The 14,765-nt window shown below is 39.2% G+C and overlaps 1 protein-coding gene across 1 annotated transcript; it reads right to left on the bottom strand.

Moving 5' to 3' along the window:
* Positions 1 to 11,251: 11,251 nt before the first annotated feature.
* LOC127561662 (RNA polymerase-associated protein RTF1 homolog) lies at positions 11,252 to 13,693 on the bottom strand. Its single transcript, XM_051996841.1, has one exon. The coding sequence runs from the start codon at positions 13,691 to 13,693 to the stop codon at positions 11,615 to 11,617; it is 2,079 nt and encodes a 692-aa protein (XP_051852801.1). The 3' UTR covers positions 11,252 to 11,614.
* Positions 13,694 to 14,765: the final 1,072 nt, after the last annotated feature.

Raw genomic sequence — 14,765 nt, 5'->3', positions numbered from 1 at the left:
CAATCTATTGTGCTGTAGTTGAAGTTAAAAAAAAAAAAAGCAGGGATATCAATCCTGATCTCACACCAAAAAAAAAAAAAAAAAAAAAAAAAAAAAGCATATTTATCCCTAATCAAATGAGATAAGAAGGAAACTACATCTTGCTAAAAGAATGCTAAAAGCATCCACGTTCTTAAGGGAGAAGCTAAATAAATTACAGGAATGAATGGACCAATGGGAGACCTCAACTGTCCACTCTCAGAACCTGATAAATACAACCTCCCCCCCCCAAAAAAAAAAAAAAAAACTAAGGAACCACATAGAATATTAGACACCACAAGCAAATTAGATAAGCAAAGAATAGTCTACTTGTCGGATCTAAGAAAGGGTATACAAGTGATTAAGAGCACTAGGAAAAGCAAAGCAGATAATTTTGACTATATTAAATTACATTTTGTACCAACAAAACAAATGGAACCAAGTTTAGAAGGAAAATAGAAAGCCAGGAAACAAACTTTATACCAAATATATAAATTATCTCTGATAAAGGTCTCATTTCTCAAATATATAGAGAACTGAGCCAAGTGTTAAGAATGCAAGTTATTCTCCAATTGATAAATGACCAAAGAATAGGACCAGGTAGTTTTCAGATGAAGAAAATAAAGCTATCTATAGACATATGAAAAGTGTTCTAAATCACTTTTGAGTAGAGAAATGCAAATTAAAACAACTCTGAGATGTCATCTCATACCTACTAGATTGACCAATATAAGAAAAAAAGGGAAAGTGATAAATGTTGGGGAGGATGGTGGAGTTGTGAACTGATCCAACCATTCTGGAGAGCAATTTGGAACTATGGCCAAAGGGCAACCAAATTGTGCACACCCCTTGACCCATCGTTATCACTATTATGTCTGTATCCCAAAGAAATCATAAAAAGGGAAAATGACCAACATGCAAAATATTTATAGTAACCCTTTTCATGGTGGCAAAATATAGGAAATTGAAGGGATGCCAAATAATTGACTGAACAAGCTGTGGTAAAGGAATGTAATAGAATACTAACATTCAATTAAAAATTATGTAAAGGCAGGTTTTAGAAAAGCTTAGAAAGAAATTTATGAACTGATGTAAAAGAAATAAGCAGAATCTGGGAAAACATTGTATCAGCAACATTGTGAGATCACCAACTATGACTGATTGACTTCTTCTCAGCAACACATTGATTCAAGATAAGCTCAAAGAAATCATGAAGAAAAACACTGTCCATAAACAGATAAAGAATTGATAGACTCTGAATGCAAATTGAACCATTCTTTTCACTTATTTTATTCTTTCTTATGTTTTTTTCCCCTTTTGATTTGTTTTTTTTTCTTTCACAACTATGCTTAATATGGAAATGACAGCACATGTATAAACTATATCAAACTGTCTACAATCTTCACAAGATGGAGGGAAAGGAGGAAAGAAGGGAGAACAATTTGGAACTCAAAATCTTATAAAATCAAATGCTAAAATTTTTCTTGACATATAAATGGGGAAAAAATAAAATACTATTTAAATTGAATATATAAAAGGGAAAAAGAAAGTGACAGGATTTTGTCAGTAAGAAATGACATCAAAAAGTACAGAATCTGCATGAAATATGCTTCCTACATCCTAGAAGAGAGGTGACAGACTCCAAGCACAGTTATCCTTTCCACATTGTGACTTTCCCCATGTCATTTTCAATATATCACAGATGGACATAAAAAATTTAAGTGGGTCTTTCTGTTATTGTGTGCTTGCATTTTTGTTCCCCTTCTCAGGTTTTTTTTCTTTCTTTCTCGATCTGATTTTTCTTGTGTAGCAAGATAACTGTATAAATATGTATATATATATGTATATATACATATATATATATATTGGATTTAACACATATTTTAACATATTGAACATGTATTAGACTACTTGCCATCTAGGGGAGGGGGTGGAGGGGAAGGGAAAAGTTGGAACAGAAGGTTTTGCAAAGGTCAATGTTGAAAAATTATTTATGCACATGTTTTGTTAATAAAAAGCTATAATATAAAAAGAAAAAGAAAATAAATTAAGTGGGAATTTGGGGAGAGTTTTGCAGAAGCCACAGGAAACACACAAGGCCAGCAAATGACACAGAAAATGTTTAAAAATATGGAATTTGAAATGTGGAAGAAATAACTATATAGAATGAGACTTAGATTGATGGAGATAGGACATTTGTTTTCCTTTATTCATTTTAGTAATGGGGTGGAGAGGGGAATGTTTTCTTGCTTTCTCAGTCAAGGTGAGACAAAGAGGAGGGGGGCCAGAAGACAATGTAGACCTGAAAGGAAAAGATAAATGAATTTACAAAGAACAAAAATAAAATGCTTTACCATCTGTTTTCCCTTAGAAACCAAGGAGCCTTTCCATGTGACTTGCATTTCAAGCCTGCTCTCTTAGGTGAGCTCCTGGAGAGCAGGCGCTGTCCTGCTTTGCACTTGGCACACTAATTGCACAGTATAAGTATTTAATAAATGACTTTTCATTAGCTTTAAGTAGATTAAAACCATAAAATCCAAGAGAGGTAGTAGAAATAGTGAATATGAATTGTCCCAGTGTTGGGAAACCTGGGTTCATGTGTGACTTCAGAAAATGATTAGCTGTGTGACATTGAGCAAATCATGTACTCCATCTGAGTTGTTGCCTTATCCACAGCAGGAGAGCAACCATATTCACCTTATTGTGGAGAGATCTTTTGTGAAACTTTAGAAATAAAGTGTGAGTTATAATTACTAATGACTAATTTTATTTCTTTTTGTAAAATTTTATTATAGGGAGCAGGCAAAAAAATATCTGAAAATGAAGTAAAAACTGAAGAGACAAAAGTAGATTAGAAAAAAGGAAGGAATGGAAAGGAGGTAGAAAAGGAGAGACAGAGATAATCAGAGAGGAAAAATGAGGGAATGGAGTAGAATCAAAAAATCATGAATTAATATCTGGAAAGGACTATGGAGTTCTACACTCTCATGAAAAAGACTAAATGACTTACCCAGGTTCACACAGTTAGAGAGATGATAGATAGATAGATAAATAGATAACAAATAAATGAGACATGGCAGATTGATAGACAGATGATAGAGAGATTGATGATAGATGACAGATTGATACATAAATGGATGGATGGATAGAAAGGTAGAGATAGATAGATAGATAGATAGACAGACAGATAGATAGATATAGCACTCATTTATTAGACACTTACTACATTCCAGGCACCATTCTAAGCTCTGAGAAGTTACAACACTACTATGGCAGATGACCAGAGTTCAAATCAAATCTCCAACAATTATTATCTGTGTGACCCTGGGAAAATCAAGTAACTTCTACTTCCCTCAGTTTCCTCAGCTGTAAAATGAAAAAAATAATAGTGCTTAACTTCCAAGGTTGACACAATAAGAATATCACATGAAATAATATTAATAAAAAGTTCTCACACAATAAATGAACATCCATTTCTCCTCCCCATGCTAAGCACAGAGAATACAAATCCAAGTCAAAACAACAGTCCCTGTTCTCCTAAGGTTTACATTCTCAAAGTAGACAGACCAGAATAGGCTAGAATCAACTCTAGATTGCTACTGATCTAGTGAGAATAGGCATTTTCATCAGAAATCATAACTACCAAAAATCAGGACATGAGTAGTTAGACTTGAAAGTGCTATTAATGAAGATTAAGCTTACAAGTGAGCATGCAGATTTTCTCCCCTGAAAGCTAATTGTTAAATATTTGTGAGCACATCCCTACATCCCATTGCTTTATAAACACAGCTAGAGCCTAACAAGAGTGGACTAGAAGGCTCAGAGAATGGAGTGACCCAACACCAGACCTAAGACCTGGGACCTTAATAATAATAATAATAATAATAATAATAATAATAATAATAATAAATAATGCATTTCTATAATCCCTTAAGCTTTGCTAAGTGCTTCAAATCCATTTTCTCATTTGAGATTCACAATTCCTTTATGGGTACAGTGAGGGTGGGAACAAGCTTTTGTAGAGTTCCTATTGTGCATTGTGTATTGGGCACTATGCTGAGCACTTACAAACATTATCTCATTTCACAGGATTTCACAATTTGAGGCAAAGAAGAAAAGTCTGGAGAATCAGGAGTGAACCAAGAAAACAAACAGAGAAAAATGGCCTTGACCCTCCACAAACAGCCTTTCTAATGGGGCTTAGGGGACCCAACAATAAATCCTCTAGGTCTCATTCTTGTTGTTCAGTCATTTCAGTTGAATTCTGTGTGGCGTCAGGTCCAGCATTCTATCCATGGCACCACCCACTCTCCCCTAAATCCACGTTACTCCCCTGCGAAGAAACTTGGAGTCTATATCCAAGTGTATCTTCAGTCATACAATTTATTAAGCATCGAATATGCCCCAAGGACTATGCTAAGCATAAGGGAAAAAAGGAAAACAATTCTTGCCCTCAAGGAGCTTCCAATGTAACTGGAAGAGAAAGTTGTTTTTCCAAGGAAATCCCAATTTTGGGTATTTTTTTTTTGGTCAGGGAATGGACAGGATATGTATGAGAGCAGAGCAGGAGTGGTTCAGAATGGTGATTTCTTTAGTAGTGGGAACAGTGAAGTTTTTGAAGAATATTTCTGTCTCTTCAGTCTCTGTCTCTCTGTCTCTGTGTGTATGTCTCTGTCTCTCTTTTTTCTTTCTCTCTTTTTTCTTTCTCTCTTTTTTCTCTCTTTCTTTTTTCTTTCTCTCTTTCTTTTTTCTTTTTTTTTCTTTTTCTTTCTTTTCTCTTTCTCTCTCTCTCTCTCTCTCTCTCTCTCTCTCTCTCTCTCTCTCTCTCTCTCTCTCTCTCTCTCTTTTTTCTCTCTCTTTCTCCCTTGCTACCTTAGTCCCTCCCTTCTTCCCTCCTCTGACTCAGCTGCTGTAGCTACCAAAGACTCCCTCCTTGGCTCCCATCACTGTCTTGCTGCAGGCTCTACTTTATTACCGTTGTTGTTGATGATGATGTGATGATGTTTCACACTTATGTCTAATTCTTCATGATCCCATTTGGACTTTTCTTGGCAGAGATACTGGAGTGGTTGATCACCTCCTTCTCCAGCTCATTTTACAGATAAAAACCTGAGGTAAACAGGGCTAAGAGACTTGTTCAAGGCCCCCCAGCTAAATATCTGGATTTGAACTCATGAGGGTGAGTCTTCCTGATTCCAAGCCCAGGACTCTGTCTACTATGACATCTGGCTGTCCCTTTAATAACCAGGACAAAGATGAATTAAGTAAAAGCACCGTATATTCATGATCATGTGGTGACTATAAGGAAAAGAGGCCCCCTACAGAGTCTTACAGCATTTCTTCCCTCTTGTTTCAAAGTTGCCAGGGAAAGTCTCCTCTGGCCAGGCTATTTGCATGCAGACTCAGTTCTGGCTTCTCCATCCGCTCAGTTCCAGTTCAGCAGCTTCTTATCACCATGCACTAAGCCAACAGGAAACAGTCACAGAATGAGCATGCACCTGTGCATGCTCTGAATCGGGATCCAATGCCATTAATTACTCCTTATCAAGCATTTCAAAAGAAGACTCAGAAGCCTGATATGGATATGGAGCAGGAAGGGACCACTCTGGATGTTCCAAGGATACGGAGCGGGAAGTGACCACCCTGGATGTTCCAAGGAACAAACCCATGTTGGTCAATCTTCCTATATCAACAATGTATTGTCTCCAACCCTCATCTGCTATACTTAGGCTCTGATCAAGAACTAATCATCACAGAAAAATCTATGGGGAGAAGTTTTCATCTGACTGTGACTGTCACCAAGAACTTATTTTAGAAGTCAAAATGAGTAAATTTGGGAAGAGGGAACCTGCTCCATATTAGAATTTGTTATAAACAAATAAAAAAATTGGACATCATATTATGGATGTCCAATTCAGCAGAACAGATTTCAGAGGATTCTGGAAAAGGACATGGAGGCCCCCTGATCTAAAACTTCTGCAGTCAAATTCAGTTAACAGTGGGCAAGTTCTCAATCATGTCGTTTGGAAGACATAAGGGCTGGATGTGTGATTTCCTTGGTAAAGGGAATTCCTAGATGAAGAAACTACCTCAAACCAATAAAGCTTGGCATTTACTCCTGCAATTTGTAGTCTCAGAGAGCTTCTTGAGTGCTGAGAATTTAAATCATTTGCCAATAAATGTTATAGACAGGACATAAATTCAGGTCCTTTTGACTCTGAAGCCTTATCTCCTTGATCTGAACCACAATGCCTCTCTACTGAGAAAGTTCCTGATGAAAAGGGTAAAGAGTGGGCAAATTGTCTAAAGAAACTAATATGAATACACAGGAAACTCACCACCAATTTTGATTGCAGGGAGATAAATATATATAAGACAGGAACAAACACAAGTAACAGAGAAATACAAAAGCTAAGTTTGAATTTGTCAAACGTATCAGGGCTCCTAAAGCTCAGAATAAGTTTAGGGTTGCCAAGACCATGGAGTCCAGTAGAGTGGCGGGAGATGAGGAGGGAATGGCTAGATTAAGGAAAATAAAAAGAACATAGTCAAACTCAGGGTTCTGTGCGCCAACAGCATTATGACTTTCTGTCAAGAGAAACTCTCAGTGTCACAGTTATAATGCACCAGAAACACCCTTCTTAGCACAATGATGAGAATGAAAAAAAATATATAGGAATGCTGCTCCAATGAATAGAAATGGAAAGAGCAGAAGTGTTTGGCTCTTTCTCTGGCTCCTGTTGATGAGCTCTTTCATGTATTTCTGCTTTCTTTGCCAAGGAGATGCTTAAAGCTACAAGAAGTTGGACGATAGCAACAGTCCCTAGCTGCCTTTTATGATTTCAAGTGACCAGCCTCACAACAATCACATCTTAAGGTGCTAGAAAAAAGTCAGTTGATATAATAACTGAGCTACTTTCAATTACAGATGCAAGAGTTCTAAAGTATTGAAAGGAGGGGAAATGGTCGTTTTCACAAAAAGAAGAAAACGGATCTGAAGAAAATAATCAGTAAAAGGGACTTCAGTTCTGTTTGGTAAGAAGGCAAAGTGGTAGACAGAGTTCTGGATCCATGTTTATTTTATACTATTTATTCTAGGCAGATTCTGTTACATCTCAGCTATAAAATGAGAAGATGACTATAAGACTTTTAAGTTACTTTCTAGCTTGCAATCTATGATTCTGGAAAAGAAAGTTCTATAATGTATTATCTAAAAATGGTTAGTCATTTGATAGGGAGAAAGCACTAGAATATTTTTATGTCATATGACTCAGGTTAGATGCTTTCTTCAATTTTCCTGACCTCTCAGACCTCTCTAAAATCAGATTTATACACAAAAAATTAAGCAATTTCAGTTGTCTCCATGTCCTGTGACACCTGAATCCTAATAAATTAACCACCTGATATACTAATAATGGCAAATGGCTAATTTTTAATCTCTGAAGCAATTAATCAATGATTCCATCAATATTCAACCAGCAGGACAACCCAAGCCAACCCAATGACTTGCAATGTAACTCAACCTGGCCCAATCTTATCCCATTTTCCCCAGGCAAGAAAATATCAACAGAAAGAAAATATCAACAGAAAGTAGCTTGCTCTGACTGGGACAGTAGAGTGCCAATGCTATATGCTGGAGCAGATCTCAGACAAAATTAAAAAAAAAACAGAGAAACAGAGGGAACTGGGAAAAGACTGATAGCCCATATGACATTCAACTAGCCTTTTAATAAAAGGGACTGCCAGTCGGCTGTGGTGAGTTCTACCTCAAAGAAAGTCATTTGGGACAAAATCAGAGGCTGGTGAAATGGTAATTTCCCAATGTGAGAGAAAGTTGAGACACCTTTGAGGTCCATCCAGTCTCTGGAAAAACTACCAGTGAAAGAGAGGCATTCTTAGCCATATTGTGTACTCTGCCAAACACTGTAATAAGTATTAAAGATGTAAATACAAAAAAGAAGGAAGAAAAGGAAAAGGAAAAGGTCCCTGCTCTCAAGGACTTTACCTTGAAAAGCAAAATAAAGGAAGCTGAAAAGTGGGAGGGAGAAAACAAAGCCTTTCAATTGAAAGAGAAATAGGTGACTAGAGAGTAGAACAATTTAGACAGTGAGTTGTGCTGAGAGTGTCATATCATTTGATTATCACAACAACTCCATGAAGTAGGTATCATCATACCCATTTGGCAGATGGGGATGCTGAGGTAGAGAAAGATTAAAGGACTTTCCCAGGGTCATAAAGCTTGCAAGTGTCAGAGACAAGTTTCAAATTCAGGTCTTCCTGACTCCAAGTCCAACATTTCTTGCCTTGCAAGGCAAATGCTTAGTACAAGCTTCTACAAGTTCTTGGATGAGAGTCTCTACATATTTTCTCTTTCTCATTTCTTTGTGGAGTCTCAGAGTATTTAGGGCCACAAATTTCTGGAAGTTTTGTATCTCTAAAGGGAATTATGACATGCTCTGAACCCAGTGGTGCAAATGGCCCCATATAATTAAGCATATGGGTTGGAGGGCAGGGGAAGGGAATGGGATGCAGCCGCCATTCTGCCAAACTCATTAAAGGAGGTCATGCACACCAGTGCACAGGCTGATGATGGGAACAGAAGTTGGAACAACCAGCTTGGGAATCAAGAGAAGGGAAAATCTTTTTATGCTCCCCCTTTTCTTCAAATGGGCAGGGAAATAAAAGGAAAGGCAATATATTTAGATCAGCCCTTGCTACCTATATATGGATACAAGTGCTGGCCATGGCCCAGAGAGATCGAAGAGTTTTAAGTCAAAGCGAGGGTCTCCACAGTCTCTGTTGTCCAAAGAGCACTGGCAAAGGCCTCTGGATGGAGAGAGGGGTTTGCTGGTCTGCATGACCTATTTAGAGACCTGGCAGAAGCTCCAAAAATGGCTCTTTCTCATTCGTGTAGTGGTTCATTGGACAGCCTACCTTATGTGAATGAAGGCTTATTTTTGGCTGTTGTCCCTTCTAAACATGATGTTAATGCATCCGTATTATATCTCCAGATTTTTCTTGTTTTCTTAAAGATTCAGTTCAAATTCTACCTTCTGCAGCAAGTCTTTCCTGGTTTTCTTTCCCTTCCTTCTTTTGTTCCCAGAGACTTGCCTGTAAGATCACCTCCCTTACCTTCCTTTTACCCTGTATATATGTATGTATATATGTACATATACATATTATACATGTATATATAAAATGTTACATTGCTATTTTCATGTTTTCTTCCTGACTAAAGCATGAACTCTTTGAGGAAAAGGACCCTATTTTTGTCTTTCTTTTTAAATATAGTACATGCCTGACATATAATAAGTGCTTAATAAATGCTCATTGATTGACACAAGTATTTATTAAATTCATAATCATATAGCAGAAATTATCATAGATACAAAGACAAAATCAAATACAATATTCCCTGATCTTAAGGACCTTACATTGTAGTGGATGGAAAAAAGAGGGCCACCGAGAAGTAAGTTCCAAATAGATACAAGTATCCTCTGGAGCTTTTTGGGTTGGGAAAATGACTTGATCAGAACTCTGCTGTAGAAAGAAAAGATTTACCACCTCTTGAGGTGATCTTGTTCTCAAAACGCAGCCAGGTGATAAAAGTTCAGATCTTTTATTATCTCCAATATAGCCCAGTTAGCTTAGAGGTCTGTAGGCTATCTCTCTGCTTGGTTCCAAGAGCTCCCTCCGAATGTCACCAAATCCAAAGGTCTGGTCCTTCAGCCTCTGCCTCTGCTTTCTTCAGCCTCCAGCCAGCTCCATTCTTCATGTCATTCCGGTGAAATCTGATTGAGAGCCTCTGTCTGTTTCTTTTATACAAGAGGGAGGAATTGTGGGATACGAGAGAGAGGGATTATGGGTTTTCTCCCATAGTGCTCTCTGACCCAAAGAGCTTTAAGGGAGGTGTGAACACAAAGGTGTAAACACAAGCATTGTACTAATTAATTCTACTTAGTACCTTGTTTCAGGTTCTGGCCAAAATCTTCTTGTAAGATTAGATCAACTCTAATTAGTTAGCAGTTAGTAAGGATTCCAACATCTCCCCCTTTCTTTTGTTAGATGAAAACACCAAAGGAAATAGGAAATCTAATCAGATTAGTGGGTTTCTGAAGGGGTACACATAAATCCATCAATATGGACCAGAACTTTGTAACAGATATACATGGTATACATAAATCCATCAATATGGGAGGCATTATACATAATTTACATAAGTACATAGCAATATAACACAGGCTAGTAGTAATGTAACAACATGAATCAACCTGAAAATTTACACATGTCCATAAGTCCTAGAAATAGTCCATAAGGAATCCATTGTCCATTAGTTCATGTGCCAGGAATCTAATAATTCCTGTAAGCTCTGAAGTACTGCAGAAAGTCTCATCAACAATTTTTCATCTCAGGGAACCCAATGATTCTTGCTGGTTTTTCAAGAACTAAAACAGTTTCATCTTGTCTTAGGAAATCCAATGATTCCTGAAGATTTTAAAAGTCCTTTTAACAGTCTCATTGTCAGTCATCTGATTCTTTCTCCATCTGTGGAAATATAAGCAGATCCTCTTCCCTAAGCAGTTAACCTAATTCCCTTCTATTTACCAAATTTGGGATTTCTCCTCATCATCTGGTAATTACATTGGAGTTGTTTGCATTGGATATTGCCTTGTTGTCTTAAAAGGCCTGTGTTCTTCCCAACTGTAATCCTGATTGCTTTTCTGTTGGTTGATGACATCAGAGCTCTGAATTTCTAAAGTCTCTCTGGGTGTAACTTCAGCTGCTATCATGCCCCACCTGTCCTTTGATTGATACTTTGGAGTTGAATCCTGCCTCTCATTTCTCTGGGTCATCCTACATTCAGAGGCCCAGTGAAAGCCTTGGTTATATTTTGGACATGGGGTTTGGGGTTTTCTCTCACCCCATCTTCTCACTCTATCTCCATATCTATAATGAGCTCTCAAATGTCCAACTTTTCCGCACTGAAAACATCGACGAATTTCTCTAGAAGTCCCTTGCCAAGAGGGACACCTCCCTCTTAAAATGTACACTTTTTGGAAACTAAACCAGTTTTCAAAAACTCCCTTCTGCAGAGGTGGAGAAAGAGAAGAAAGATGGAGAGGAGAGCAGGAAGACTGCAGGTGACCAGTTCCCATCCCTGCCAGCACAGGCCAGGTGCTGAAGCTGAGGGCCATGCCCAAGGTGGTGCAGCGAGAAGCTTGCCCGGGGCTGCTGCCGCCCCCACAGGCTGTGGCAGGAAGCCTGACTCTGCCATAATACTAAACACAGGCAGAGTGGTCCAACCAACTGTGGTGATGACAAAATAAAAAAAAGCAAAATGCAAACTGAAATAAGACATGGATAAAACCCAAGAGAGCTAGACTCCACACAGGTGTGGGGCAGCAGGAGGGGAGGGAGAGTTGCCGGATGAGGGAGATCTATACAGTAAATGGTTTTATGTTACAGATGACGGGCAGTTTAAAGAGTTTCTTCCCAGCACCCCTGCTGCTCCCAAAGAGGGCAAACCAAGGGAGAAGAGGAGAAGAGGAACATCACCATGGTGCATGCAGGGTCCGAAGCAGCAGGCTGGGCTTGCTCAAATAAGTCCTCGTCGTTTCTTATAATCTTCTAAATTCAGAGACCTTCTTGGAGCACCATCCTTGGCTGGGGGAGCCTTTGAGGTGATGGCCAGTGTCTTTGATTCTGAACTGGGAACTTGCAAGTCGATCTTCACATCAAAATCATGCACTTTGAACAGGTCCTCTGAGAGGTCACTGGCTGACTTAGAGTTGATGTCTTTGTCCTTTCCTTGACCCTTGTTCATCTCCTTTGGAGCATCTGGTAATGCCCCAGAGCCATATTTTGCATTCAGCTGAGCAAGGATGGCCGCTTGAACAGCAGGGTCTCTGGAATTGGAGACAAGAGTTGGTTTGCACTGCCGCCTAGTGAAGGGGTCCCTCTGTTGATTTTTCATGTTGTGACTTTCAGCCACAAGGGCTTTCTCAGACTCAACTATGTTCCATTCCCGATTTCGTTGGTTGATGTAACTGATGGCAGAAATATTCTTTGTTCGTTGCCGATCTAGGGCCTCTGCCCTTTCCTCCAACTCATTCAGTTGATGTTGGATTTGTTTAGCCTTGTCTTGGTCTCCCAAATCTTCTGCCATGGCCTTCTCCTTCAGAAGCTGCGTTTTTTTCATGGCATAGTTGGGGGGAGCTTTTCTGAATCTCTCTTTTTCTTTTACAATCTCTTCAATATCCTGATCATTGAATTTATAATTCAAAGCTTCTTTAATGGATACTTCCTTCTTGTTGATTTCATCCAAGGTAGGTAGCTGCATGCCAGCAGAAAACATCGCTTCTTTCCATTTCATAAATTCACTTTCTGTGAACTCTTGGTTTGAGACAAACTCCAAGCGGAATACTCGCTGGTCATTGCCATGCCTCAACTGCAATCCTTTATTTGTCCTAGTGCCACCCAACTGATAAACCTTGGCTGTTTCCACCACACCAGTGATTTCAGCAACCCGATAGATAGGTTTACTGTTGTGGTTCCCGATGCCAATTCGTACAAAACATCCTGTAACTGTCTTAGCAAAGAAAGGCATGTGACACCACCGTTCCAGCTTGTGCCGAGATAACCGCACTCGGTTCAACTCTTCAGGCAGAGAAACTGGCTGTGATTTTGGAGGAACCTCTTCCTTTTCTTCCTCTTCATCAGATGATGTCGTCCTAGATGAACGATCTGTCTTCTCACTGGACTTATCGTCCTCCTCTTCCTCTTCATCGTCAGAGTAAACTTCACTTGTTTTTAATGGTTGTTTTTTGGCAAGCAGCTCAGCTGTTCTATTCTTCCATTTTTCTCTCTCTGCTTTTAGTTCTTCCATGGCCTGAGATTTTTTGTCTAATTTTTCATCCCGCTTGGAACGCCGCTCCTTATTATGGGACATGACCTGGGACTCTTGAATTTGTGTAAGTTTTTTCTTCTCTTGTTCTTTTTCTTGTTTTTTCTTTTTTTCTTTCTTTTCTTTCTTCTTGGCCGTTTTTAATTTCTTCTTAATTTCAAACCTTCTCTTCAGCACCTCTCTCTTTTCTATCCTGTTAAACAATTCCTGTTCCCTCTCCTTCTCTGTCATTTGTTGTAAACGGGCCCTATCTTCTTCATCTCCCATGAGGTCTTCTCCATATTCATCATGGAATTCCTCATCCTCAGAAGAAGAATCTGAATCTGAGCTGGAGGAGGAACTGTTACTGTCGGAGTCAGATACTTCACCTTCTTCAGGGGCTGAACTCTCAGCTGAGCTGTCTTTGTCAGAGCTACCTGAGGAAGCAGCTTTGTTTGTCTGTTTTTTCATGGTTCCCTTCTTCTCTATCTTCCCAGTTTTTCCTTTTTCCTTATTTTTTGAGCCTCCAACTGTCCACTCATCATCACTGTCTGATGTTTCAGAGTCCGAAGAAGCTGCAGGCTGACTAACAGGTTGCTCCTTCTCCTCGGAGTCACTACGTTTCCGTTTGGCTAGGGACAAGAGCTCCTGATCTAGGTTCTCGTCACTGCCGCTGTCCTCCGTGTCCCAGACGATCACAACACGGCCTTTCCGCTTCTTGACCATGGTGGCACCCCGGCTCCCGTGCCAGATGCCGCCGCCCAGACTCCCCTCTTGCCCCACGTTGGGCATCAAATTGAGGTGATCTTGTTCTCAAAACGCAGCCAGGTGATAAAAGTTCAGATCTTTTATTATCTCCAATATAGCCCAGTTAGCTTAGAGGTCTGTAGGCTATCTCTCTGCTTGGTTCCAAGAGCTCCCTCCGAATGTCACCAAATCCAAAGGTTTTGTCCTTCAGCCTCTGCCTCTGCTTTCTTCAGCCTCCAGCCAGCTCATTCCGGTGAAATCTGATCGAGAGCCTCTGTCTGTTTCTTTTATACAAGAGGGAGGAATTGTGGGATACGAGAGAGAGGGATTATGGGTTTTCTCCCATAGTGCTTTCTGACCCAAAGAGCTTTAAGGGAGGTGTGAACACAAAGGTGTAAACACAAGCATTGTACTAATAAGTTCTACTTAGTACCTTGTTTCAGGTTCTGGCCAAAATCTTCTTGTAAGATTAGATCAACTCTAATTAGTTAGCAGTTTGTAAGGATTCCAACAACCTCTCTGTAGTACACATGCAGGTCTTAACTCCAAGGGTGCTTATGTGTAGAAAGAAGAAATGTGAGAGCTATTGTAGTTATCCTCCTACCTATTATATACTAGATGCTTCTACTGCAGATGGCTCCTTCCACATCAGATTCCTTATTAGGACTCAAATGCTTGTTCAACTCATCCTGGGTACAGACTGACCTCAAAGACAGTAGTTAGGTTTCTCTATATCTATCTACTTCTTATAGTTTCTCTATATCTCTCTACTTCTTATAAAGCCACCACAGAAAAGAACTCAGGGAAAATATTTTCAAGAAACCCTAGAGATTGTTAATGTCTAAGGTTTCCCCCAAAAGAGATTTATGCTTTGTTTTCAGAAGAGAACCTGAGTGCACAAGATAGGCATTAGATATAGGACAGCTATTTGTTTTCTTCACCACAAAAGAAACAAACATAAATATAAGCCATCATCATCCCTATGATCTTCTGAAAGCTAATGGCACTTTATGGAATGATTGAACAGACTTAATTTTCATCGCTGGTCTGTACCGTCTGAATAATTTAAAGACATGACAGTCTCAGAAAGAATTCTTTACTGGGCCACCAACACCCC

Source organism: Antechinus flavipes, chromosome 4 (genome assembly GCF_016432865.1).
Source record: "Antechinus flavipes isolate AdamAnt ecotype Samford, QLD, Australia chromosome 4, AdamAnt_v2, whole genome shotgun sequence".
NCBI lineage: Eukaryota > Metazoa > Chordata > Mammalia > Dasyuromorphia > Dasyuridae > Antechinus > Antechinus flavipes.
Note: the sequence above shows the minus strand (reverse complement) of the source record. Positions and strands in the feature narration are given on the sequence as shown.